Genomic DNA, 25479 nt, shown 5'->3' on the forward strand with positions numbered 1-25479 from the left:
TATACATACTTTATGACCACGTGTAATGCGTTTCTGGCACGTTACAGGCTCTGGAACCACTGCAGGCTACGCACGGGCCCTTTTCTGGATCCCTGAAGCAGGGCCCAACTGGCCGCATCTGGAAGTGGAGCAGAGGCCCTCCCGAACCACGTCCTACTCTGGGCAAACCACGCAAAGAACTGCCGAGGCGGAGCCATGCTGAACACCCACCGCAACCGCCGCGGGCAAGGCGGTTCCCTCTCGCGAGACTCCTCGATAAGAAAGGGCGGAAGTCGCGCGCCCCGCTCAGCCTGCTGATTGGTCGTTACCAGAGGGCGGTAACGGGGACTAGTGTAAACGATTGGTTATCATTGGCCAGCTTCCCTGAGGTAACTCAAATTCTGATTGGAAGAAAGATCACTCTTGGTTTCTGATTGGCTAGAGAGCAGCGGGGTCGTCTTTCCCCTTCCGGTGGGCGCTGACCTTGTTGGGAGTGGAGTGTCCGTTCATCTGCAGCCATGGTGGCGTACTGGCGGCAGGCCGGACTCAGGTAGCGCCGGCGGTCGCTGAGGGCGGGCTGGTGCCGTTAGATTCTCAACTTTATTTTCCTCCCCTTTTCCCTTCTGTTTTCAGCTACATCCGGTACTCCCAGATCTGCGCTCAGGTTGTCAGAGCGGCGATGAAGCCTCAGTACAAAGCTGAGGCGGAGAGGGCGGCAACGGCGTCCGTGAAGATTGTGAAGACCAAGAAGGAGTAGCGGGGAGGTGCTGCAGCAGCGCAGTGTGTAAGCACGGCACGTTTTGTGCCGCGTGTGGAAGAGCGGCTCAGGGCTCCGTGCACAGGGCGGGGGGGCTGCTCTGTTGGGCAGTGCGGGGATCGCTGCGTTCTGACCCGCGGGGGACAGAGCGGCTGGATGCCCTCATCAGTGCGGGGAGCTGTGCGCCCCTTCAGGCTTTGCGTTGAAAGGTTCGAAGTTGTCTATGCAAAGGCTGTTTGATAGCTGTGGGAGAGACACGCTGCTTGTATCTCTGTGTGTGACACTGCACATGCAGCGAGCAGCTCAGGTCTCTTCTGGGCACTGCCTCAGGCACTGCATAACAGGTAATTAGCAAGGGCAGTTTTGTGATGGACTGTTACACTGATGGGCCCACAACCTGTCCTCATAAAGTTGCTGTGTGTACCTTAACATTACCATAATTATGCTAGCAGAGAGTGATGTTGCTGAAATGTCTTTCTTTAAGATGCTTGTAACAGAGAAGACTGCCCACAGAATACATCTCTGTACCAAGGCCTGCAGCTCATACAGCTGGCAGGAGCCACACTGAGACTTGATTTTCTAAAAGTTATTGTAATGATCAGGAGTGATTGTGTTACACATACAGACAAAATAAGTGGTGATAACATAAATGTTGGCCAGATCTATTCTTGATCTGAGAATAAGTATTGCGCTGCTTGAAGTCTACCTGCATGTGTTCTCTCTTGAACTGAATAACTTGTATTTTAAATCTCTCGTAGAAACTGCTCTGTGAATGGTGAACAGCAAACTGCAAGCCGTAGGCAAGCTCAAGACTGCAGTGTAACATCAACATGTTAACTGTAAAATTTTCCCCATGTATATAAATCAGCATGCTAATAAATTTCATTGCTGAATAAACAAATGAATGTGTGGCAACTGTTCCTTTTGAAACAAAGTGTTCCCTCTTGCAGAGACGCTTATCTTTTGTGTGTGTTAAAATGGATGACTTTTTATCACACTCTACCATTTGTTTGCAACAGATGTTTATTGTCAAGACAGATCTCTTCTTGGCTTTCATGCTGATATTTCAGGTCTATAAATAAGAGAGAGATGTAACTGCTGTTTAAAACTTTTTTTGCCTGCTTCATTTCCATAATGAATGCTTTTGTGCTCAGAATAAATTTTTTCAGCCAAAGGCATTTTGGTGTCACTTAGGTTTAAGGGAAAACAAAGTAGAATACTTCTCCATGGAGGTGTTGCATTTGATCCATCTCCAAGACTGTCTGGACCATGATCAGTGGAATCAGGAGTTGGAGGTGGCTCCCTGTATGGGGTGGGAAGGGAAGTGCAGAAGGCTCTGGACTGTATTACTGTCCCTGTTAGCACTTTGTCACTTTCCCTGTGAGGGAGCAGGCATGGATTCACTAGGAAGCAGTGGGAACGGAGGGGAACACAGTCATTTCCCCTAACCAAGTGAAGATGGATGTTTCTGCTGCTGTGTATCTCAGCAGCAAGTATAATATTGTCCCTGTGCATAGGAAGGAAGATAATGTACTTCCATAGCTGGATTCAGATGTGTTTACCTGGATGCTTCTACTGCTGACTACAATACAGAAGACTAAAACATGAGGTGTGGCTTTCATTAGAGTACAACAGAATCTCTCCTGAGTAAAACAAGCTTTTTTTTTTTTCAAGTAACAATTTTTAAGTGCATGTTAGTCGTTACAAACTATGATTTTTGCCTACTACGTTTTTCAGGTGTTGAAGTATTTTACAGAATGCTATATATTTTTATTTCAAGGAATATTATACATGCAATGTTATTTAGATGGCTGTGAAAGGCATATTTTTCTTCCTCAAGGTATTTTTCTTATTTAGTGATTGCCCTTGAACTTACATCTCTTATTTAGCTGCAAACCATTCCATCTGTTGCTGTACTGAGTGATAGGAAGAAAATTTATAATAGTTACTACATAGAAGGAGGGAAACAAAAACCAAAACACCACACCAAAACTGTTAAACACTGTTTGCAATTTGGTATGCTAGTATAACTGAAGCTATAGTTTGAAATTGAAATAAACCACTAAATGAGTACAAGCTCTGCAATAATGCAAACCAGCAATGTGACAGGACTATTAAAATAGAACCTCTTAAAAGAAAAAAAAAAAGAATATTTAGTCTTTTGTTTTTCCCCTTCATTCTGCTGCTAAAGGAACTGAAATTGTTGACAGCTCTAGATCCATCTCTAGAGTGCATGACGACATATTGCCTTTATAGGCCTTACAAATGTGTGTTCCCAACGCAGTAGCAAGTTCACAGACAAAACATGGACTTTGGTTACCTGAAAATAAGTAAATTTGATGAGTTTATAACATCTTTTGCTATTGCTTGTGACCCTAATACACACACACACTGTCTGCATATTACATGCAGCATCTAGCAATAGTATTCCAGAAGGGAATACATTTAGAAGACGGTTATGAGGGAACCTGTCTTCATAGTGGATCCTTTCTGGGAGTCATTTAGTGTAGAGAGGAAAGTAGACCATACCTGCTGTTAATTTCAAAAGCACAGTACTGTAATTTTGGAGAGGAAAATAATCTTAAGGAAGGTGTTATTTTTGGTATGCAGCTTGTGGCTAATGTTTTTCCTTTAGTGAATGACAACAGGCTTACTTGGAGAATGTTTTATACCTCCATTGTTTCTATGTTTCTTTTTCTGGGCTAGCTTCCGCTTCTTCATATTCCTCAACATCTGCAGTGGCATCTTGGTACTGCTGATACTCAGAAACAAGGTCATTGGTGTTTCCCTCTGCTTCGGAAAACTCCATCTCATCCATGCCTTCACCAGTGTACCAATGGAGAAACGCTTTTCTTCTGAACATAGCTGAAAACTGTTCAGAAACCCTGATGAAGAGCTCCTGAATGGCTGTGTTATTGCCAATAAAGGTAGCTGCCATCTTCAGTCCTCGCGGTGGTATGTCACACACAGCCACTTTGACATTGTTAGGGATCCACTCCACAAAGTAGGAGCTGTTCTTGGTCTGGACAGACAGCAACTGTTCATCCACTTCTCTGGTAGACATCCGGCCTCTGAAGATGCACGCCACAGTCAAATAACGCCCACGACGGGGGTCGCAGGCTGCCATCATGTTGCGTGCATCAAACATCTGTTGAGTAAGCTCTGGCACTGAGAGGGCTCTGTACTGCTGGCTACCTCGCGCTGTTAGCGGAGCAAAGCCTGGCATAAAGAAATGCAGGCGAGGAAAGGGCACCATGTTAACAGCCAGCTTCCTCAGATCTGCATTCAGCTGACCAGGAAAACGGAGTGAGGTTGTAACACCGCTCATTGTTAGGGACACTAAGTGATTGAGGTCACCATAGGTGGGATTGGTGAGCTTTAAAGTTCTAAAACATATATCATATAGTGCTTCGTTGTCGATGCAAAAGGTTTCATCTGTATTCTCTATTAGCTGATGGATGGAGAGGATGGCATTATAGGGCTCTACAACTGTGTCAGATACTTTGGGTGAAGGAACAACGCTGAAAGTGTTCATAATTCTGTCGGGATATTCTTCCCTGATTTTGTTGATGAGGAGTGTGCCCATACCTGAGCCTGTACCACCACCAAGCGAATGGATGAGCTGGAATCCCTGCAGGCAGTCACAGCTCTCACACTCGTTCCTGACCACATCCATGACATTTTCAATCAGCTCAGCTCCTTCTGTGTAATGGCCCTTAGCCCAGTTGTTTCCAGCACCTGAATTACCTGTAAACAGAAATACAGAAAGAACAACCACATTAACAAGAGTAGGGTTTTTTGTTTTTTGTTTTTTGGTTTTTTTTTTAAGAGAGGTAAAGGCAAGTTTGGACCGTTAGCCTCGGTTGGTTTGCTAACAGCATGCTGTACATACCATGAATAAAATTGTCAGGTCGAAACAGTGGGCCTATTTTGCTAGATCGTACACTGTCCATTGTACCAGGCTCCAGGTCCACCAAGATAGAACGGGGCACATATTTATGGGCTAGAAAAAAGAAAATGAACAACTACAGTTAGAAATAAGAGACAGGCTTATAATCTATTCCAAAAAATCCAGCCGACTTACGGGTTTTGGGGAAGGGATTTCTTTAATTCTATTAATTCTTTTAACCTTCCTGTTGGTCCTGCAAATCACTGATGCCCTATGTGCTGTGCACTTACAATAAGCCTCATTGAAGTACACGTTAATTCGCTCAAGCTGCAGCGATGCATTCCCACAGTAGTTTCCGGCAATATCAATTCCATGTTCATCACTTATCACCTCCCAGAACTGGAAAAAGAAAGAGGTTCAAAGTCATAATTAATTTATTTTTTCAGTGCAATGTGTACAGCATGAGCTCTGCTGCTCTTGTGCTGGTGGCTGCACACAAGGAGGGAACTGTGCCTGAAGCAAGGAAGGCTTTGCCATTTGTTAATTAGGCTGTAGAGGGTGGAAGAACAATCTTGAGTACAAAAAGCAAATGAAATGCAATAGTGCCCATCACAGCAGGGATCCTCATCATCCCCCTGCAGCTAATAAGCTCAGGAGAAATGTTTAGTAGCCCATTTATGCTGGTTAGATTATTGCCCACGCACCTTTAAGGCGGAGGCATCAGTTTGTTCCCTTTGCAATAAACTATTGTAAGTTTAAGCAACACAGAATTAGTTTAAATAACACCAGTAATATTTGGCATGAATGTAACAAAAAGCCAGTGTTGGGGCAGGGAGGGGTGTCTGTCATGTACAAGTGGGGCTGTGGCATGGCAAAGCTGTCTCAGACAAGTACATTTTATCTTGACATTCATATGGCTGTCCTGTACTGGGGTTTTTATCTTGGAGCTGCCATAGTGGTAATGTAGACCCACCCAGCTACTATAATGACCCAGCTATTCTAACTTTAAAGGTCTTTTGGTTTAACATCCAGCCTCATTTTAAGTGTACAAACACAACACTGCCAACATGTGCATGGTATGTTTATGTATATGTGCTTTTATATAGACCTCGTTAGACTTAAGTGGTTCCCAGGGCAAATACAATAGAAAAATGCTTAACCTTTCAATGTTGAAAATGGTTGCATTTAAACTGTGTGTAGCATTACATTTTCTGGCCATCCACAGCTTCAATAAAAGAAACCAAGGTGAGATTTGTGAGAGCAAGAAATGGAGGAAGAACACAATGGAACAACACTTCAACTACCATGCTTCTTCAAAGACACCCCCAGTCACTATTTCTTTCTTTTTTTTTTTTTTTGTGCTACTTCCTATTAGTGAACAAAAAGGTGTTTTAGATGTCACACAGCAAAAAGCAACGTTTAGGTTTTTTTCCCTCCTCATAAAGTCAGCAGTTTCTGGCCTCTCTAAACCACTGTTTAACCTACAAAAATGCACTCCAAATGACACAGCTGTCCATTGCAGAAGGCTAGTTAGACAGGAGTCCTTAACTTAGGAGAGTCTAATTGTTCAGTGATAGCACAGGTCGATCTGTGAAATAACACAACCCCATACCAGTGATCATAACGTGGCAGTCAGTGCTGTGCACTTCAACTGAAGTACTGTCATGGCAAATTTGCAGTCCTGAAATCACTGGCTCCTTCACTTGTCCTGGTCATTTGTAGACTGGATTAATGCCCCTGGGAACACAGTCCTAGCAGGAACACTCAGGAGCACTTACAAACACTGTACTACAGTTATTGCAGATGTTTCACTCTTTGAGTTTCAGCCTTCGGATGAAGAGCAAGTCCATCTTACCATGTTCACACCAAAATACTCATGTTCATGGCTAGCATTTTCTTTGTCCTATCACTGAGTCAACAAAGTAATTGTCCCTCCTTCAAAATCCCCATCTGTTAACAATGTTTGACTTGGTAGCAACGATAGCACTTATTCCTAGTAAGTAATATTGAAAGGAGACCATACCTTAGCTCCAATTTGGTTTCCACACTGGCCAATCTGAAGGTGCACGATCTCACGCATTTTTTGTAGCTTAACTGTTGGTAGCTACAACCTAGCGCAGGCTTTCCAGCTGCAGTTCTCTAGGAGAAGCCCTCGCTCTGCTGCTGTATCACCTACACCCAGCAGTCTGCCCCTCATGGCCCTTTTATACTGGTGGGACTGTCACTCAGCCAGGAAGGGGAGTAGCTGACTCCTCACAAGTGGCTCATCAGATGTTTCACAAGGAGGCAAAGCACCTACTCACCGTTTGGAAGAGACAATTGTCGCATACACACAACGCTTAATTCCAGCTCTTTGTGCAGCAGTGTGACTCAAGACTGTGCACACTGTATTTGTGCTTAATTGTGCTATATCATATGCAGAAATATATATTCATGTAGAAAGAGTACAGCCAGAAATGAACAGTGCTAAGTACCTCTGCTTCTACCACATAAATTGTACACATAACGAAAGCCACACAGTGCAACATCCATGATAAAAACAATAGCAGCTTCTGAGCATTAGCTCCCTGTAATGACAACATTAGCACACTGCCTGGCAAAGTTGCAGTTCACTACAAAGCATTGTCTGCAGTGTACAACTGCATGAAGAAGAGGGACACAGGCAGCAAGAAAAAATACTTTGCAAGACCTGAACATAACAGTTCTCTATACACTGCTCAGACGTTTAATAAGAATCCATAATTTTCAGCCAATCTGAGAACTGGATCAACCAGTGACTAACTTGCACAGAAGCTCTCTCTGTCCTCACTCCTCTCTCCCACCACTAGGAAAGACAATATTTCTTATATTATTTTCTAGTATCTGAGGCGTAGCATCAGAATTTCCCAGGAGAGTGCTAGAGTGAAATCCCAGTTCCAGTTCAGTTAACTATAATGCCCGTAGTGTGAAATGCTCCACTGCACTTAAGGAAACAATGCAAGCCTGAGTGAAACGTGACAGGTTGCCTGCTGATAAACAGGGCCAATATCATTGAGCAACAGACGCCCAGGATGGACTGTCTTCTGGAAACAGAGTACTTTGTTTACGTCAGATGACTGCCACTGCTCTGCAAGTGTTATTTTTAAGGATAGGAGGAAGAACTGTAATTAGGAAAGCACTTTTGGTTATTTTGCATTAGAGATGGCACTGGAAGGACTTGGCTTTTTGAATGTAACTTTTACCACATTATGGGTTACTAATGATAAGGAATCCATGAGCTTTCATTTTGTTACAAGAGAAAAATCAGCTTATTCCAGACTTCCCTGCCACAGATGACTCCCGCTTTTCCCACCAGCCAATGCAGGAGCAGATAACCACTTCTAAGGCAAAGTTTAGCAACACAACAGCATCACAAAAAGGAACTAGGAAACGCTCTGTCACTCCCTGCCAAGCTATAAACTGTCATTAAAAGCAAGATCTAGAATTGAGGTAAAGAACTCCAGCAGGTGAGGGCTGTGCCCACCGCCCTTTGGTGCAGAGCCTTTCCCAACATGCAGCCTGAACCCCCACAGCTCCGCGCCCTCCTGTTGGGTTCTGACTGGGGGCTGCAAGGACACAAGGTGTCAGAGAGCAATTAACAGCAAATTAATCTTACTTAAAATATTCATTGTATTAATTTACAATAGCCACAAGTTATGAAGAAGCCAAAGACCCCAATTCTTCATCCAAAACGTTTGGCAACATAATTTCAGCAGCATTCACTGAAGGCATTTCACAAGCAGGGGGGAAGGGGAGGGAAGGAAGTGAAAAAAATATGCAATATACAATCACGAAACATTGTTTATGTCTCTTGCTAAAGATAGCTTTTGGGAGTCCTGTGCCTCCTCTGAAGCAATTCCTAATGCAGCCTTTATTATTGCGTGTGACACAACGTACCCAGCGCTTTGTGGAAGTGGTTTTTTGCCTCCTTTCTGGCCCTCCCTAAGAGCGCTTCTATGTGGCCCTGCATCTCTCTTCATACCAAACCTGTATGAAAATCATGTTTCTCTGTAGGTTTTTTTTTGCTTGCAGGTCTGTCATGCTTCATTGCTGAGAAACCTCAAGCCTGTTAGCTGCACAAGCACACTTCCCAGGGACAGCCATTTGAACGCGTGCTGCTGCAGATTAGCAGTGTGTGTCACAAGGGAAAGAGGAAGATGTGGTGGAAGGGTTGGCTCTGAGCAACTTTTGGCACAGCAGAGATTAGGGGCAGCCTGGCACCGAGAACAGCTGTTACCAGCCTGTCCCACAGCTCCTGTTATCAGCCCTACCGCTGCTTCCACCGCCGTCAGAGTGGGCCCAAGATACCAAAGCCGGGTGATGGGGGTAATGAAGGACCACCACCAACCTGCACTTGTGGTTACTGGGTTGGTTGTTTTTTAGGGTTTTTTTTTGCTTGTTTTTTTCACTTTTCACCACTCCAGTACACATTAACAACAAATGCACATGTGCAGGGAGGCATTCTGGGATGCTGTTTTGTTTTCTTTCTTTCTTTCTTTTTTTTTTTTTTTTACATAGTTTGCTTAGAAAGAACCAGTTTTTTCGCAGTAGCAGAGATTGTGTTTTAAATTTGAAACGAAGAGCCACGCACAACACCATCAGTGCTGTAACTCACCTCATCCCTGTCCCAGCCAGTCCGTCCTCTCCTGGGGCTCTTTCAGACCTGGCTCTCCGTTGCTGAGGAGCAGGCAGTCACTGCCCAGTCTGAGACACACCTGGCCATGGGCCGCCGAGGGGTTTCAGAGACTCGGCCTCTCCTGCCACAGCCCCGCTCACTGCTCAGCTCTCACTTTGCTGTTGGTTTTGTTCCATTCCTCCTCAGCGCCTCTGTTTCTCTGGCCATTAAATGGGGGTGATCGTCCTCGTGCCTTTTACAAAACGCGCTGAGAACTAAGGAGGAGCTGCCTGTGGGCTGCTAAACCTTCTTACTGAGCGGAGCGGGTGAGCTGGAGGCCTCCCCCAGCAGCCCGGAGAGAACTCTGCGCTCCGGGCCCCAGCTCTGCAGCCTACCAACTCGGTGCGCCTCACGACGCGCGCACCGCACCCCCTGAGACATCCAGGAGCGCTCAAAGCACCCCCCGCGGGGCTGCCCCTGCAGAGCCGAATGGAGCCGCCCCGCTCAGGCCCACCCCCATCGCTGGGGCCTCCGCCCCGCCCTTAAACGCCGGCGCTGCGGCCGCGCCGTGCGGGGAGGTGCTGCGATGCTCAGCATGGCCGGTCCGGTGCGGCGCCTCGCGGCCCTCCTGCTGGTGCTCTGCGGCTGCCTCTACCCCTGCCGGGCCGGCCTCTACGTCAGGGAAGGGCAGCACTGCTACAAGCCGGCCCCGCGCAGGGCGCCGGGGCTGAGGTGAGTTCTCCCGTCTCTCGCGGGCCGCCACCCGGCTGCGGGCTGCCCGAGCTGCCCCGGTCCTCTCGCAACCGTCGTGCCGCAGCGTCCGACAGCTCCGCGAGGCGGGTATCGTCCGTGCGCGGTCGGGGGGCTGCTCCGGGCAGTCCCGAACCCGCCGCGCCGGGAGGCCGGGACCGACCCGCTGCTCGAGCTGCGGCTGTCACGAGGCTGAGGGAAAAGGTCGGCACCGCTCCCGCCGTCACGTGACCCGCACTCCGGGCCCGGCGCGTTACGAAATGCTGGGTGCTCCTCTGTTCTGATTTTCTTCTTCTTCTTGTATTTTTTTTTTTTTTTGTCTTTAAATTCCTTTAACTTACCTGAACATTCCCCTAGTCTGCCTGAAGATGCAGGCAACCAGAACTTTTCTTTTTGTCTCCGTACAGAACCTACCCCCGGCCTCACGAGTACCTGGACATGGCCGAGCTCCCGCAGAGCTGGGACTGGAGGAACGTCAACGGCGTCAACTACGCCAGCACCACCCGCAACCAGCACATCCCTCAGTACTGTGGGTCCTGCTGGGCCCACGGCAGCACCAGCGCCTTGGCAGGTATACGCTGTGAGCTGAGTTCTCACCAGCCGACCTCTTGCCCTCAGTGATTTGTAGCTCTTTGCTGAGCAAAGGCTGTTTAGTTTAAGCTTAGGAAATAGCTGACACAAGAAGCTTATTAACAGGAGGAAGACTGACTTTTTACGTGGCCTGATAGCGATGGGACGAGGGGGGATGGTTTTAAACTAGAAGAGGGGAGATTCAGGTTCGATGCTGGGGAAGGATTTTTGCCCAGAGCTGTGGTGCCCCATCCCTGCAGGCTCCCAGGGCCAGGATGTGGTGGGAGCAGCCTTCCCAGGGCAGGGTTGGAATTGGATGGGCTTTAAAGTCTCTTCCAACCCAACCCATTCTATTTTTCTTCTTGGAGGGGCGGTGAAAGTAGAAGCAGATACAATAGCAGTCAGTGTGTCCCCCTCCCTTTGCTGGTAGCTCAGCCTGCTTCAACCCCTGCTAAGGCAGCAAAGGGCCCTGCTGTGCTGCTCTGAGACATGAGGAAATGAAAGGAGTTTCCACTTACGGTTATTCAAATGAACTGACTACCACAGTATACAGACAAAGCTCTGTCAAAGCGTAGCTAAATGTCACACATGTAATAGGGTTAGAAAAACTACAACAGTTGTCAGTTAAGATTGTTAATGCCCTCTGAGAAGCAGCTTGTAAACATTGATTAGGAAGCCTTTCTGCCAGGTAAGTGGTTATTTCAGACACAATAAGGCAGCAGGATGGCGAAACCCATCTGAGATAGCAGAATGGTGAGATGTTGACACAGCAACACAGATACACTTCTGAAAGTTTTTTTTAACTGCTTTAAGCTCGTGACTGCTGTTACCTGGAGCCAGACAGGTGGGCTGCATGAGCTTATGACTAGCATGCTGGTTTCACGATTTGTATTTTGATTTGAATTAAGAGCTCCAGGGCACTTCAAGGGTTTGAACAGATCTTATTATCTGCATCTTTTTGCTGAGCTTTTAATGGAAAAGGCTTGTAATGAAAACCCACAATTACTCAGCCTGCCTTGTGCTATGTGCCTTGCTGCAATAGAGGCTTTTCCAACCACAAACACTGTTGCTTACAAGTAGTTACAGGTTCAGTGAAGGAGACTGTTTTAACACTAGATGCAGTGTGTAACAGCCCACATGCTCCAGTAACAACTACCTACTACTTATACTTGCAGATCGAATCAACATAAAGAGAAAAGGTGCATGGCCTTCCGCCTATCTCTCCGTGCAGAATGTGATTGATTGTGCTAATGCAGGATCCTGTGAAGGTGGAGACCACACAGGTGTTTGGATGTATGCCCATGATCACGGGATTCCAGACGAGACCTGCAACAACTACCAAGCTAAGAACCAAAGTATGATGCCTGTTTGCTTTGTGGTGGGGTTTCAGTCCAAATGTAGATCTTGATCTGGGTTTTCCATTTACTTGCTTCTGCCTTTCAGTGTAGTATCTGCTCCCTGACTAACAGAACAGGTTTCTGTGTGTCTTCCACTCTAGCTAGACAGCATAACATGAGTCGTGTCCAAACAAGCTAAATCACCTAAACTGTCTAAATTTAATCTCTTAAGTCTGTGATACATAATCTCTAATGTACCAAAATACTCAGAAGTATCTCCTCAACCTAAAAAAAGAAATGAAACGTTCGTTCCAGTATTACTGGAGTGGTTTCTGTTTTTGTAGAGAAGCACACTTCATCAAAGCACTTGTGCCTATTCAGAAAAGAACAGTAACTAGTGATGATAAAGGCTCCAAGTATAATTTCCAGAAAAACAATTAGTTCATTAGAGACATGTATTGGTAATTATTCCTTATAAGATCTTCCTCAAATTAAGTGTAAAAGAAAAAAAAAATCTTGGCATGGTATTATTAATTAACACTTGAAGAAAAGTATTCTCTTGTGGTGATAATCTCTTCTACTTTGCAGAATGCAAGAAGTTTAACCAGTGTGGAACGTGTGTCACTTTTGGAGAATGCCATGTGATTAAGAACTACACCCTCTGGAAAGTTGCTGACTATGGTGCTGTCAGCGGAAGGGAAAAAATGATGGCAGAAATCTATGCTAATGGACCAATTAGGTAAATAAATACATATATATTAAAAGGTAGAAAAAAGGAAAGCATTTATGTACTAGTAATACTTAGATTGTAATATCTGGAACTCAGCCTAATGACTGAAGTGAATTTCTGCACTCTAGCAGATTTAGCAGCTCTGCACTAATGCACACTTCAGGTTGTTTGTAGATAAACTGAGCTCTGAAGTCAAAATGCAAAAAAAGGGTGGTTTTTTTTTGTTTGTTTGTTTTCCTTTTTAGCCAGGCCTCCAACCTGATTTCTGTGTCTAAAGATGCTTGCTCTGTTTCATTACAGCTGTGGTATAATGGCTACTGAGAAGCTGGATGCTTACACTGGAGGACTCTATACTGAGTACAACCCCTCACCCACAGTGAATCACATTGTATCTGTGGCTGGCTGGGGTGTAGAAAATGGAACAGAATACTGGATTGTTCGTAACTCATGGGGTGAACCCTGGGTAAGGAAGCATGGGAAGAAAGATGCTTGCAGAATTACTTTAGAGGAACAGTGGAGTTTTCTCCACTTGCAGAGAGGTAGTTTTTCCCTAGCTGAAAACTACCTTTGCAAGTAGAAAATAAAACTTTCTTTGAACAATTTGCAGTTAATTAAAAATGGGAACTACCTAAGCTGAGGACAGAGATACTTGGCCAAAGTCACAGAGCTAACATCTACTCATCTCAAATTCTGCCCTTTGTTGGGCATACACCTTCTGTTACAGGCAGCTGTAAAGAGCTCGGTTGTAGGCAAAAATCAAGTCTTGTATATAGGATATTTATCTAAAGGGGATGTAAATTCACCATGGCAAACTGCCCCTTCAGACAAGATTGTCCTGTGAACCTAGTGCAATGCTTCTTCAATGAATTCCTAGATTCACTTCTAGATCATTCCCATTTAGAAAACAGATTCGGTAGCATAAGTAGGTTTTCGAAGTCACAATGTCTCTGCTTATACTGATGCAAATTAATTCTCTACAGGGTGAAAGAGGGTGGCTGAGAATTGTGACAAGTGCATATAAAGGTGGAAGAGGAGCAGAGTACAATCTTGCTGTTGAAGAGGACTGTGCATATGGAGATGTTATACTGCCTTGATTCTACACTGTACATCCTTTTCTTTTTTCTTTAGTAACTTTGGATTCGTCCCAGCACAACCTTGTGTTTAAAGAATAGCCTAAAACTTTCACAGCACAACTCTACCATGCTGTTGTGCAAAACTAGCCCAGGTAATACCACACTGAGTCTTCAATGTAAAATAAATACAAAGCTGCCTTCAGATAATTATTTAGAATTTAAAAAGTAAATAAGTAATTTACGTATGAAAACGGTTGTCTGCCTTGTTGCACAGAATTTTAATCATACTGTCTTCCAGAAGCTGTATGTAAATCTTTGTGTGTATACATATATACTTTTTTATAAATACAAATTACATACTGTATTAAGACAAAAAGTATACACAGTATTTGGGTCTAGAGCTTATACTAAAGCAACAAATAGTTGTATGGTATTTGCTTAATACTTAAGTTTGTTAAATCTGCATTAAGTCTGGACGTGATATACTAAAAACTAAATCCTCCTTGGCCTCCTCACGAAAAAAAATATTGCTGTACGTCTCATTGCTTTTATCCAACCAAAGTGATAACAGGGTTTAAATCTTTCATTTGCTCTAATTCCTTGCTTTAATTTATGACTGGCTTTGATATTTTGCTTTTAGAGAGGCAAAGTATAAACTGCTACAAGCCAGAGCTCTCCTCCTGATCACTAATATGAGGAAAGGCTGCAAATTCTCTTCCCTTAAACTGAGTCAATTACTAAGTGGCAAGCAGTGCCATATCAAGGGTCACTAACTGGCATTGTTAATTGTATTAATAAACTGACAATATCATCTTATGTGATTGTATGTAATTTTAAGGGGTTTATCAATACTTGTTTATTGCTGTACCTAACAAGAAGTCTTATGTGGCAGACTAGCTAGCTGAGGTGGTACTGCTTTAAATGAACTTGTCTCCGTACAGAACTGCATTAAAGAAGATCTGGAACAGACATTTTAACTCTAAACAAAAAGACAACCAAGAATCTCAAACAGTGTGATGGTTAGCTCCATCTGCCTCTTTGCTTTACCTTAGTAAAGAAGTGACTTCACAGTGCCACTAAGGATTAATTCTGCCAAACTGCAGTGCCTATTGTAAGTTAAGTCTCATTCAGCAGAAGAATAAAGGAGTGTAACAGTTCTGACAATAGCACAGTTAAGTATTAACTAATCAAATATCATGTGAATTCAGAAGAATTCAGATGTTTAGAGGAAGTGATAGTTTAGAGGAAGCTTGAACAGTGAGAAAAGCAGAAGTATGATTTGTTTGAACAGCTGGCAAATTTGCAATGGATGCAGGAACAAACTGCTCTTGATTATCACTATGATGATATATGAGGCAGGGCTACAGCTTAAAATGAAGATTTGTAGGGTAAGTTGTTGCAGCAGCTGTTAATTCAACTAAGAGAGGAAATCAGGAACCAAATATGTATGATAATTCTACACAAATATTACAAAGAGAAGATCTCATGCAAGTTTAAGCACTTATATCTACTCAAAGATGTGTGCAGAAAGGAAGGTTTGAAGCTGTGCCTAGAAAACCTGCCAGCCATGTGAGGGAAGGGCTGAAGAAAGGAAAGATGCACTCCTTTTGCAAAGGAGTGAAGAATCTGTACAACCAGCTTCTGTCTCAAGCTGTCATGGGAGCCTGTAGTTTCCATTCATAAATCACTGACAGCAGAAAAGAGCAAAATAATTTTGTTTTTAAACTTATAAGCAGTTGGACCTAAAAATTTCACCTTCGTTTTTTAGAAAACAGGTTTTTCAGGAAGCAGATGTGCTTGTAAGGCACACCCAGGCTTGTCTGTGCCCCTTTTAAACACTTTACGTGTACAGGGAGAAATCCAGGCAGATGAACAGAAACAGAGAGAGGACTCTGAAACTTTGTAAGAAGTCTCTGGAAAAGAGCAGACCTTTATTTAAAGGTACATTAAAATCTTGGGTGTAATCTCCCGTTGTTTAGTATCAACCAGGACAGAGTAGAGATAAATATTAAAAAAAAAAAAACAAACCAAGCCACATCCAAATAACAAAGTTTTTGCACACATTTTTCAGTCAGCAATAGAATTCTGATATGGTAATGAAACTTACCAGTAACATTTAATGCATCTGTTCAACAAAAAAATAGATTCTGAAGGACACCACACACATCAGATTCACGTTACTGCAAAACTAACCTCGATTGTTACAACTCCATCTGTATTACAGAAAAGGTGGTCTTCTTTCATAACAGTATGTGTGTAGGATATTTAGAATTCTAATATAATACAAAGGTGAGGGAGAGGCATCATGGATTCTCTGCAGCACAGAACTAAGTACACAGATTTTTTCCTTTTTTAGACTCACAAGATGAAAGCCCACAGCATTAAAGATTTAATCGCCAGAGAACTATCTGAAAAATGTTTTTAGTGGGAACTACCTGCCCCGTTCTTCAGGTTTTTAGGTATATATTACACACAGAGTCAGAGACAGGTTCTGCAAGTAACTGAAAAGAACACTTTGAGACAAGTCTGCCTCCTGCTGCCCTCTTCAGAATATTCAGATTTATACTGTTTATACTATTTGTTTAACATCAGAAAATCCTTTAGTATTATTTCATCTTCCAAATTACATTAACAATCCTCTGAGAGAAGGCTCAAGGTTACCACGCAAGTCAATCAAATGCCCTTCAGCCCTTTCTTCCTTCTTTTTTGTTGCTGAGTTGCCCAGTTACAGAACCTCAGTGGTGGAGAGTATGTCAGAGCAGTGGCCATGTGCTCTGCATTCTTGACTTTTCCACTGCTTAGTTCATCATGATAAAGTTAGATTTGCAGTGAGCTTAAAAGAAGAAATGAAATAAAGTGTTCAGTACGTTCCTCTGATTTACTTACTTGCACGTAGACTTCTCCATTATGTTATTAATTGGGATTTCAAGAAACAGATCATTTTAGTCCAGGAAATGGGTGTACTATGAAAGACTACTTCCTTCCTTTACTTTCTCTAAGACAGTAGTACCTCTTCAGAAACAGCATTTGTCTTTAAGCTCTTAAGTACTACTCGGATTCCTAACTAAAGGAAAATTGCTAATCACAGGCCCATAAAAATGAAATAATCTGTTAAAACATCTGGCAGACATTCCTATTTTAGCAATCCTCCTAACCGTTGTTTACAAACAGTAACAAATACACAAAGAAGCATGACTTACCTATGAACTCAGTGACAGGATCATGCTCACCTTCTGTTTTAATAGTACCTGCAATACTTTCATTCTCCAAGATCGGAAGAAAAAGCTGTACGAAGTCTGAGGTATATGGAGGAGCAATCACATCCAGCACCTGAAATGGCAGACAAAACGGGATCATTCTTCCAGGTAGACAAGTGGTAGAGGCAGTATTTAATTCACAGTCCTCTCAAAGACATTCAAGTAGTTGCACTTTTAAGACCTTTTTTTCTCCACACGAGTCATCAACTACATATTCTTGTGGTACCCTACCCAGTACTTCAATTCTTTCAGAAATCAAAATTCAGTAGGATGTACATTGCTCAGAATCCGCTTTCTTACTGTCAAGAATTTCTGAATTTGAGGCGAGCTGACTTACTATCCAAACATATACATCAAATATTAAAGCTTATTTCTGTATGTTAACAAACAATTTTTGCTGCTGACCTCTGTAACAAAGTATCTGATGAGAGAGATATCTGTGTCTAACTTCTCCAGGCATTTGCGGATATAGCTGACAACAGGCAGGACGTATCCTCGACTCAGCAGGTGCACCATTCTATCCAAGAGAGTCTTCTTCAGTTCCAGCTGATAAAGAGGGAAGGGTTGGAGGTGGGAAGAAAACAGGTCAGGACTTACTCTCAAAACGATACTATTTTCATTGCTCTTTTTTGTGGATTCAATATCTACTATGATACTTGCTAATCATGATCATATTCCTAAATTAAACTCTTAAAGCTGCTGTGATAACAACTTATTCTCAGCAAGCATATATAATATGAAGGAACATAAAAAAGCAATCCTCTGAGAATCACCTGCTCCATTACATCAAGCTGCGAATGTTCTGTTTCAAAGAGTTTGACAAGAAGTTGTAGAACCTGTGGGTGAAGCAGCTGATGGCACGTACTGATCTGCAAACAAGATGAGAAAGTATGTTCAACAAAACTTCACTTTAAAAACCAATGTGCTGGTCCTAGTAGAAAAGTCTGCTCTCGTATTCAATGACAGAGGTAAATTCTTTTATAAAAAATTATTCCACTACACAGAGCTGACAAATCCAAATAACTGAATAGGAACAGATCCATCTTTGTACATTCACTGACCATGGATTGGATGTAATTCTAGTTACAAGGATAAAAATTGCTTTTGCTCTCAACAGGGCTTATTTGTACATTTTTACCTCATCCAACAATGCCAGATGAACTGGAGTGTGATCAGTCTGCAGCTGGAAGTATCGGGGCTCTGACACCGTCCAATCCACCCACTTTAATACACCCATTGCCACCACTGGAAACCTGCAGAGGAAGAAATCACTTTAGAAGAGGACCATCCAAACAACCAACCACCATATTCAAGCATATTCTAATGACTGCTAGAATTTCATAGTTTAACTTAGGCCAGAATTAATAAAATTTGAAAAGCTTTGATTGAAAAGTTGTCATCACATCAAGACAAGTCCTATCAAAAAAGAAGAAAAAAAATAGGCTGGAGAAAAATTGTTTTTATAAGACATTTCCTGCTCAGCACAAAATGGTAAAAGCAGTCAGCATAATTAGTATACACTCAAAGTTTGTTCCAGTTTGTTCAATATCTGCTGTTTCACAGTTTTAAGAAGAGAAGACACATCTATTGCTAAGAAGGCTTCATTAGGAAGACAAAGCAATCTGTCATCCTTTTCCAATGGCAGAGCCAAACATGCTCTGCAATGCGAGTGGGGCAATTTGTCAGTGTCAGCCAGAATTTATGTCCTCATGAAGGAAAGATTTCAAGGAGTCAAATGTATAATTTTGAAAGCTGCTTTCAGACCACATCTCACTTGTTCTGAAGTAAGGATGTTCTCAGAGAGCTGCCCACAAAGGCACTTCCCTGTAGCATTACTCATAAATAATACTTTCCTTCCAACAAAGGAAAGTTGGGACCGGTTTCTCTGCTCACCTGATGCACTGATAAAGAGTGCTCAGCTCTGCAACCAACTCTGATGCTCCTTTGTTCTCATTGCAACACAGATTGTGAACAGTTTCAATGGCTTTTGAAGTTGATTTCAACTCATCCTTGTTTATGCTCACTCTCTTGTTCTGAAAAATGCAAAGTTTGAGTACAAAGCCCACAAACATACAGGGAGTTTCTGGTTATTTAAGCAAAGGAATTGTAGCTTGCCATAACCCTAAGATTACTTTGTATTTCTCAAAAGTTAGACTCATAAGCCAGCTTTAGAAGAAAGAAGTATCAATGAGCTGAAACAAAAGGATATTTGATTTATTTAATTCCTAAGTCACTGATACTTTTTTCATCTAAAAACTTGCCTATGAATCCTCTGAAACAGTTCTCATTAGAATAAATAAACCAAGCCATTTTAAAGGGATCAACTTAACGACCATGCAATTCTTCAGCACAGTTAGACCGTAGGGTGAAAACAATAAGTTATGGCCAGGACTGAACTTTACCTTTTTCCACATCTCTACTACACTAGCTGCATATGCCAGTATGTGAATGTATTTATGCTTGTGGTCCTGGTTGATCTTAGCACCTGGTTTAAACAACGACTGCATGAAGAGGTCCAGAAAGGCAGGTACTCGGATCTGAAGAAAATGAACAGTTTATTAGAGTCTGAGAATTATGAGAAAGATGTACATTTTGTATCTCATATGCCTTCCATAGAATGAGACATAAAAAAATCCTCCTCAAGAGGAAGTTAGATGGTTTTCTGAAGAGCTCTGAACTTTTGACAACCACACTCAAAAAAACACACAAAAGAACAGAAAATTACAGTATTATTCAGGTATCGAAATGCCATCATTTATTACCAGAACTCATGTGAGAGCAAGGCAGTGAGAAACCTGAAACATGCCATTTAGGACTGCTCATAACTAATTGCAAAACTGGTTTTCTGGTTTGTTTGTTTTAAGGAAGGAATTTAATTCCTTACCTCCTACCTATTAGGAAGTTTTAAAACTTAATTTATTCTATGTAAAAAGACAGCTTGAAACAATTAAAAAAACCAAACAAACTATGCAAGGAGTCAATGCAAAATACAACATAAATAGTAGTCACACATTTTGACATCACTTAAAATGACAGAGGGATGAGCCAGTGTTAACTTCTGTTCTGTGCAGATACATTTAGCACAATAAGACCTCAGATGTTATGAAGAGACAGCTACTGACCAGTTCCACTGGAGGCGGGTCCATGCTTGTAAACATTTTGAACAAGACAGTAATATCTGCTGGATTCAGAGCTCCTTTGGACAGCATTGCACCGAGAGCCTGACAGGCACGAGGGTAGGAGGCCGCAGTACCCAGTGCTAAAGTGATCTGACTAGCATCGTGGCCTCTAGGTGAGCAACACAAACATAGAAAGCAGCTTATTTTCTTCATTTAGACATCTTGGCTGTAGCCCCGCTGCATCAACAGGGCACATCTGATGCAATGCATCCTTTACCACGGCTAATTACAGAAACAGGCCTGTATTTCCGATATTTGATTCTAAAATGTGCATCAAACACCAAAAATGATTATTTTTAACAGAACACCAAGAGCTGATGATTCTGTTTCAGGTCTCCCAGTACTTGACATGGAGTGTATCTCATTCTATGGATTTTAAGTCTACTGAAAAAAGTGCTCTATTGCAAGTGATTTCACTCCACCACAGTGTGAATAAGAAGCTAAGAATTCTCCTTTTGCTCATCAAAGGTAAGTGCGAATGACTAAAAGAAGCAGTTTACAAATTACAGTGACTTATATTTGACTAATAGGCACAACAGGCACTCACTTCTCATGAGCGTATCGCTGAACCTCCTGAGCGATCCGCCTGACAGCAGACCCTCCTTGCTCTTCTTGAGCTAATATTGACATCATAGATTGAGCAAAAAGGTACGTGTGCTCCCCATGGCATACCATCTTCTGTGAACACACACATCGAAAATGTTATCAGACAACAAGAAATACGTCTCTATGATTATACTGCCTTAATAGCAAAGCTTTCACTGAAATCTACTAATATGAAAAGGGAGAAGGGAAAGCATGCAATGGCCAAGAAGGAAGTGCAGAAAAGCAGTCTATTGCTGTGCACTGATACTACACAAGAAGAAATGGCTACATTGAAAACTTGTATTTGTTAGATGCCAGAGAGGAAATTCTAGCTTGCTAAACCTCAGTACTACTTAAAAAGTAAGACAAATATAAAGCCACCTGGGTCATCACACTATTTCACAATAAAGAACACACGCTGTGTTAATTTAGATAGAAACTTTCACATTGACATGGGCGATAAAACAATTATTTTGATTAGCCAAGGAACTGATTAGACTGACCTTGAGATCATGCATTAACGTAAAAGAACACAGTATTGCTTTTCATGAGGGCAGATCCGAAAGTAATGCCCCCTCTTTTATGATGTCAGCCCACCACCGGCAGTAGAGGTTGAACCTTCCCACCAACGTCCCGTTACATACTGTTGCTGTGTGATGGATGGCAGCAGAGGGGCGGTCTGACAGAATGGCGTCTGACATGGAAGTGTGTATGGAGCAAAGGTGAGCCACTGAACTCCTCATGTGGGAAAAACTGCAACTACTGACATTCATCCATGCTTGCTGAACGTTTATGAGACCAAACAGTGGCTGTGAGTACAGTGATGTGGTGGGTGGTGCGTTTCAGCAGTGCTGACAGTGACAGCAGCCACCTCTGCTGGTGCAGCTTTGTAGGAGCGTGGCATAGAGCTCTGGGTCATCGCTGGCAAAAGCACACAGCCAATGGTGGTAGCTGTGCCGAAAACTGGTGTTTTGTGGCTGAGAGTTTGCACTAACAAATGGTGTCATTGGGCTTTTTGTGCCTGTGGTAGTTTCCACGGAAATAAATACGAGTTACTTTCAGAGTGACCTACATACTTTACACAATCTATTTAACAAACATAGGAAACGTCACTCACATAGCTCAAAATATCCCTGGTAACAGAACAAACCAATTTCTATTTCTTAACTCATATATAACTTTTCTTCGTAAGATTTTGTATGACTTCATAATACGTCAAGGTATCCTACAACCCCACAATCATCTGTACGTCCTAACTGGAAAGGAACAAAAAGTACCTTTCCCCACATAAAAAGGAATAAAGGACTCACAGCGAACTCGGGAAGGTTTTTTTCAAGGTTTTCTTCTCCTCCATCTAAAATCGTTGCCAGAGATGTACGCAGAACTCGGGAAAACACCTCCAGTTGCTGACAGGCTGTTGAAACACTGGTTATTTCTCCTTGATATCCAGCGTCAGATATAAGCTGTAACAAAAATAACGACAATAAAAAGTCACAGCAGACATGATTTACTTAGTACTTCAGATATCCTAGCAAATCTAGAACACACAGAACAGGAGATTTTTGTCGGCATACATTTACTGGACTTCATGTTCATTAGTTAGACCACACAAAAAGGAAGTAAACCTAATGCTCTGTTCTGAAATAGATACATTCTAACATTTCCTTTCCCTGTCCCAGAGACTTAAGAAACTGAAGCGTTCCACTAAAGCACAAATTGATAGAAATTTGTGGTTTGCATAGGAAACTATATGAATTGTACCTTCCATCTAAGGTAAGACTCTCTTTTGACATGAGATTTTGTGCTTTTTACTTCGTGTGTGCCAACAACATCCATAAGGCGAGATAAGAATTGGTATATTTTGTACTCATATATACAAATATATATCTGTACATAGGTAGTAAAAACAATAACCAGTAACAGAGTTTTATGCACACACATACACGCCATGTGCAAAAAGTCCAGGAGAAGTAGGAAAAAAACCCTGTAAACAAGCATTTCCCAGTACATAAAAAACAATACTGCTGTTATGGCACAGAAGTAGGGAAAATAAGTAAGAGAAATAGACAGCCATGCTGTTTCTTTCTTAAGCAGCACACTAAAGTTTCACTGTTAAATGAGAACAAAGGCTTACCTGAAAGCAAATTTACAACCCAGTAAATATAAAGATGTCGCTTAGAAAACAGGCAATGCAGAATTTTCAGACCCACGTCAGGGCAAAAAAGCCTCCAAAAGCAGAACATCACATTGGAAAACCACATTTACAACTTGTAGGACAATTCCTCCCACCAATACGCACTCATACTGTTGTGACATTTTAATAAGCAGTACCAGCAGGAACACATATGAGTTACAGGTAACACTACAGCCAACATTTGATGCCAGAATAATAAACCTGTTAAGGATACTCTTATATATTACACTTCAGTGTATTACCTTCACAGTAAAATTAAGCATTAGGCAGTCCGGATGGGCTTCTGCCAACTTGTAAAAGAGATCTCTCCATGTTGTATGTGCTATCATTTGCTCTAGCCAAGCTGGAGTCTGAAAAGATTAAACCAATAGAAACAACCATAAGAATTTCAACTTGTGAAGATCGTTAGAAGTAAGCTTTTTACTTCTGAAGAATCCGACGAGTCACTATAAAGGACTTTATGATATCCATATAACTTTCCTAAATTATCAAAACCTTTCAGGAATCCAGTGAAATACAGAGAGTTTCCCAAATGTGGCTATTTCTTAACTGAAGAGCTTGGAGGACACGGTTCCCTTCACCCACCACCTACTGGTGCATCACACAAAGACATCTGCCTAGGCACAAGTGGATACTCATGTAAAGATGACAACATAGATTTCATACATACCTCTCCTTCCTCTGTAAAGATGGAATCTGCTTTCCGAGGGTCAAAATGCTTGATAAGTAAGCTCTTTAAATGGTTTTCTACAGTCTCCTGAACTTGCACAGGCTCAACGCCTGTAGAGAAGGGGGAAAAAAAGCTTGGTTGATGTGATCTGATCAAGCTTCTTACATTTTCCAGTAACATTCTGTTACGAGAACAGGAGGTACTCAACAATTTAATAGCAATTTATCGTTAGGCAGAAGATGGGAAAAGAGCCATCAGCTCTATTAATAAGCCACACAGTTACACACATGTACAGACTGAGAAATTCTCATTCATTTTTCCTAAGTGCGGTCTGCGCTAAAGAACACGTGCAGGTGACACTGCCCATCTTCTCTCACTTCCTTCATCAGCCAGGCTAACAGCAAGGCCAGTAATTGCAGTCGTTACTGAGCGTTACACCAAAATATCCTAAACACAAAAGGAATTGCCAGGCCTGGTGCAGCACTGAGAAGTTGCACAAGAATGGGAAGGAGTAGTGATATGCATTCTGAAGACATTTTTCACGTCATACAGAATTTAGTGACGTACATGTACAGGATAACAGCTGGAATATGATCCAGTCTCGGGTTTACCACCAATTCACATAGTTTTGGTGCAAGCCTACAGACCCAAGTTACGCAGCATCACCCACCATACCCGTCTGAATGAGCCACTCTGCCAGCAGGTTCACCGTCTGTGCCACTGCAGTGTAGTTTTCAGACAGAAGTTGGATAACATTCTCTGGAGAACCTCCTGCTTGGAAATACCTGATGAGAAGATCAGAGAAGAGCTACTTCAAAATTACCTTAGAGAAAAAAAGCAAAATTCTCACATTTCTACACAAGCCAGCAGCACTGCACAGCGAGCTGCGCTCACCTTTTCAGTGTGTTGAATATCGATGGCTCCATGATGTAGTCGGGGGTTGAAAACTTCTTCAGGCACTCCTGCTGGACTTCAGCATCGTCTTCTCCCTCCCCATCCTCATCGTCTTGCTAGTTGCAAGCACAACCACGTCAGCCACCCCTGGTTTTTCTGGTGCACCACCTACATTCCTACACGCAGGCCGTTTCTGCCCACGAGGGCTCACACGCAGCAGTTCAGCACACGACCCATTCCCCAGAAAAATACTGTTTAACGCAGCAGGCACAAACCCGGGCACAAACCCAGCCCGCCTCGCTGCTGTTTCCTTCCTTTCGGCGCCCCTCCAAGCCCCCGTCCCGCACCAGGGAAGGCTCCGCCCGCCCAGGCCGCCTCAGGCCCGACGCCGGGCTGCCCCGCGCCCGCCAGCGCTCACCGCCCCTCCGTCCGCTTCGTTGCCCCACTCCGCCGCGCCGCCCTCGAAGTAATCCGCCTCCTCCATAGCTCTGAGGCCGAAAGAACCGCGGCGATAGCCGGAACCAGGCCGCGGCCCGCCCCTGGGCGGAGCGGCGCGGAACGGCGGGCCGGGCTGCGGGGCGGCGCTGAGGGGCGGCACCGGGGGGCCGAGAGCGGCTCGTTGCGGAGCGGCGGTTGCTGTGCTGCCGTGCTGGGGCCGCGGAACGAGGCGTGGGCCGCCGCCTAGCGAACGTGGCCGAGAGCGGGACTGCGGCACACGGAAACGCCGTGCCCACACGAGCAGGAAAGTACCGGAGCGCTGTGGGTCGACGAGCAGGAGGCAAAGCTCCGTGTAGCAGCTTCACTGGAAACAGCGTCGGATGGCCTTTGGTTTTAACCGTGCACTCCCATCTGTGTTTCTCATTTCTGTTCACCACAGCATACAAAGAAGAAAAAGCACTTAGATTTACCCAAATGTCCATGACAGCTTCCATTATCCTGCGTATAAACACAACTCATTTCCACCCAGCACACATCGGATGAT

The 25479-nt window shown here is 43.3% G+C and overlaps 4 protein-coding genes and 1 non-coding gene across 7 annotated transcripts; 2 read left to right on the forward strand and 3 right to left on the reverse strand.

The window, feature by feature from the left end:
• The first annotated feature begins 459 nt into the window (after window positions 1–459).
• On the forward strand, window positions 460–1637 carry ATP5E (ATP synthase, H+ transporting, mitochondrial F1 complex, epsilon subunit). Its single transcript, XM_001231374.7, has 3 exons — window positions 460–529; window positions 613–763; window positions 1495–1637. The coding sequence occupies exons 1-2, from the start codon at window positions 498–500 to the stop codon at window positions 734–736; spliced, it is 156 nt and encodes a 51-aa protein (XP_001231375.1). The 5' UTR covers window positions 460–497; the 3' UTR covers window positions 737–763; window positions 1495–1637.
• A 104-nt stretch (window positions 1638–1741) lies between these two features.
• Window positions 1742–9788, reverse strand: TUBB1 (tubulin beta 1 class VI). Of its 2 annotated transcripts, none has more exons than XM_015296344.4 (4): window positions 9259–9788; window positions 4916–5024; window positions 4629–4739; window positions 1742–4483 (listed from the first exon to the last, which is right to left on the reverse strand). In XM_015296344.4, exons 3-4 carry the CDS (start codon window positions 4687–4689, stop codon window positions 3420–3422), a joined length of 1125 nt encoding a protein of 374 aa, XP_015151830.1. In that variant the 5' UTR covers window positions 4690–4739; window positions 4916–5024; window positions 9259–9788; the 3' UTR covers window positions 1742–3419. The 2 variants fall into 2 exon arrangements, with proteins under 2 accessions (XP_015151830.1, NP_990776.1); NM_205445.2 differs by lacking the exon at window positions 9259–9788 and adding an exon at window positions 6649–6805.
• Window positions 9789–9828: 40 nt separating this feature from the next.
• CTSZ (cathepsin Z) lies at window positions 9829–14534 on the forward strand. The gene is made up of 6 exons (XM_417483.8): window positions 9829–9990; window positions 10416–10579; window positions 11754–11933; window positions 12504–12654; window positions 12946–13108; window positions 13626–14534. The coding sequence occupies exons 1-6, from the start codon at window positions 9845–9847 to the stop codon at window positions 13737–13739; spliced, it is 918 nt and encodes a 305-aa protein (XP_417483.3). The 5' UTR covers window positions 9829–9844; the 3' UTR covers window positions 13740–14534.
• MIR6597 (microRNA 6597) lies at window positions 9900–10009 on the reverse strand. The gene has a single exon (NR_105466.1). It is a non-coding gene; the product is annotated as a microRNA 6597 (primary transcript).
• Window positions 14535–15617: 1083 nt separating the features above from the next.
• Window positions 15618–25037, reverse strand: NELFCD (negative elongation factor complex member C/D). Of its 2 annotated transcripts, NM_001006294.2 has the most exons (15): window positions 24916–25037; window positions 24498–24613; window positions 24279–24388; window positions 23604–23713; window positions 23176–23283; window positions 22050–22202; window positions 20702–20832; window positions 20098–20263; window positions 19378–19512; window positions 18869–19008; window positions 18114–18228; window positions 17749–17844; window positions 17381–17521; window positions 16919–17048; window positions 15618–16551 (listed from the first exon to the last, which is right to left on the reverse strand). In NM_001006294.2, exons 1-15 carry the CDS (start codon window positions 24979–24981, stop codon window positions 16517–16519), a joined length of 1752 nt encoding a protein of 583 aa, NP_001006294.1. In that variant the 5' UTR covers window positions 24982–25037; the 3' UTR covers window positions 15618–16516. The 2 variants fall into 2 exon arrangements, with proteins under 2 accessions (NP_001006294.1, XP_040506659.1); XM_040650725.2 differs by lacking the exon at window positions 15618–16551 and having other exon boundaries at window positions 16558–17048.
• Between the last annotated feature and the right edge of the window lie 442 nt (window positions 25038–25479).

Source organism: Gallus gallus, chromosome 20, assembly GCF_016699485.2.
Source record: "Gallus gallus isolate bGalGal1 chromosome 20, bGalGal1.mat.broiler.GRCg7b, whole genome shotgun sequence".
Classification (NCBI taxonomy): domain Eukaryota; kingdom Metazoa; phylum Chordata; class Aves; order Galliformes; family Phasianidae; genus Gallus; species Gallus gallus.

Coding starts and splice junctions, on each gene's coding strand:
- CTSZ (XM_417483.8), top strand. CDS start 9,845: ATGCTCAGCATGGCCGGTCCGGTGCGGCGCCTCGCGGCCCTCCTGCTG. Junction 9,991..10,415: donor CGCAGGGCGCCGGGGCTGAG/GTGAGTTCTCCC, acceptor GTCTCCGTACAG/AACCTACCCCCGGCCTCACG. Junction 13,109..13,625: donor ACTCATGGGGTGAACCCTGG/GTAAGGAAGCAT, acceptor AATTCTCTACAG/GGTGAAAGAGGGTGGCTGAG.
- ATP5E (XM_001231374.7), top strand. CDS start 498: ATGGTGGCGTACTGGCGGCAGGCCGGACTCAG. Junction 530..612: donor TGGCGGCAGGCCGGACTCAG/GTAGCGCCGGCG, acceptor TTCTGTTTTCAG/CTACATCCGGTACTCCCAGA.
- NELFCD (XM_040650725.2), bottom strand. CDS start 24,981: ATGGAGGAGGCGGATTACTTCGAGGGCGGCGCGGCGGAGTGGGGCAAC. Junction 23,284..23,603: donor TCTTTACAGAGGAAGGAGAG/GTATGTATGAAA, acceptor TAATCTTTTCAG/ACTCCAGCTTGGCTAGAGCA. Junction 18,229..18,868: donor ACTCTTTATCAGTGCATCAG/GTGAGCAGAGAA, acceptor CTTCCTCTGCAG/GTTTCCAGTGGTGGCAATGG.
- TUBB1 (NM_205445.2), bottom strand. CDS start 6,705: ATGCGTGAGATCGTGCACCTTCAGATTGGCCAGTGTGGAAACCAAATT. Junction 4,740..4,915: donor GTACTTCAATGAGGCTTATT/GTAAGTGCACAG, acceptor TCTTTTTTCTAG/CCCATAAATATGTGCCCCGT. Junction 4,484..4,628: donor ACCTGACAATTTTATTCATG/GTATGTACAGCA, acceptor TTCTGTTTACAG/GTAATTCAGGTGCTGGAAAC.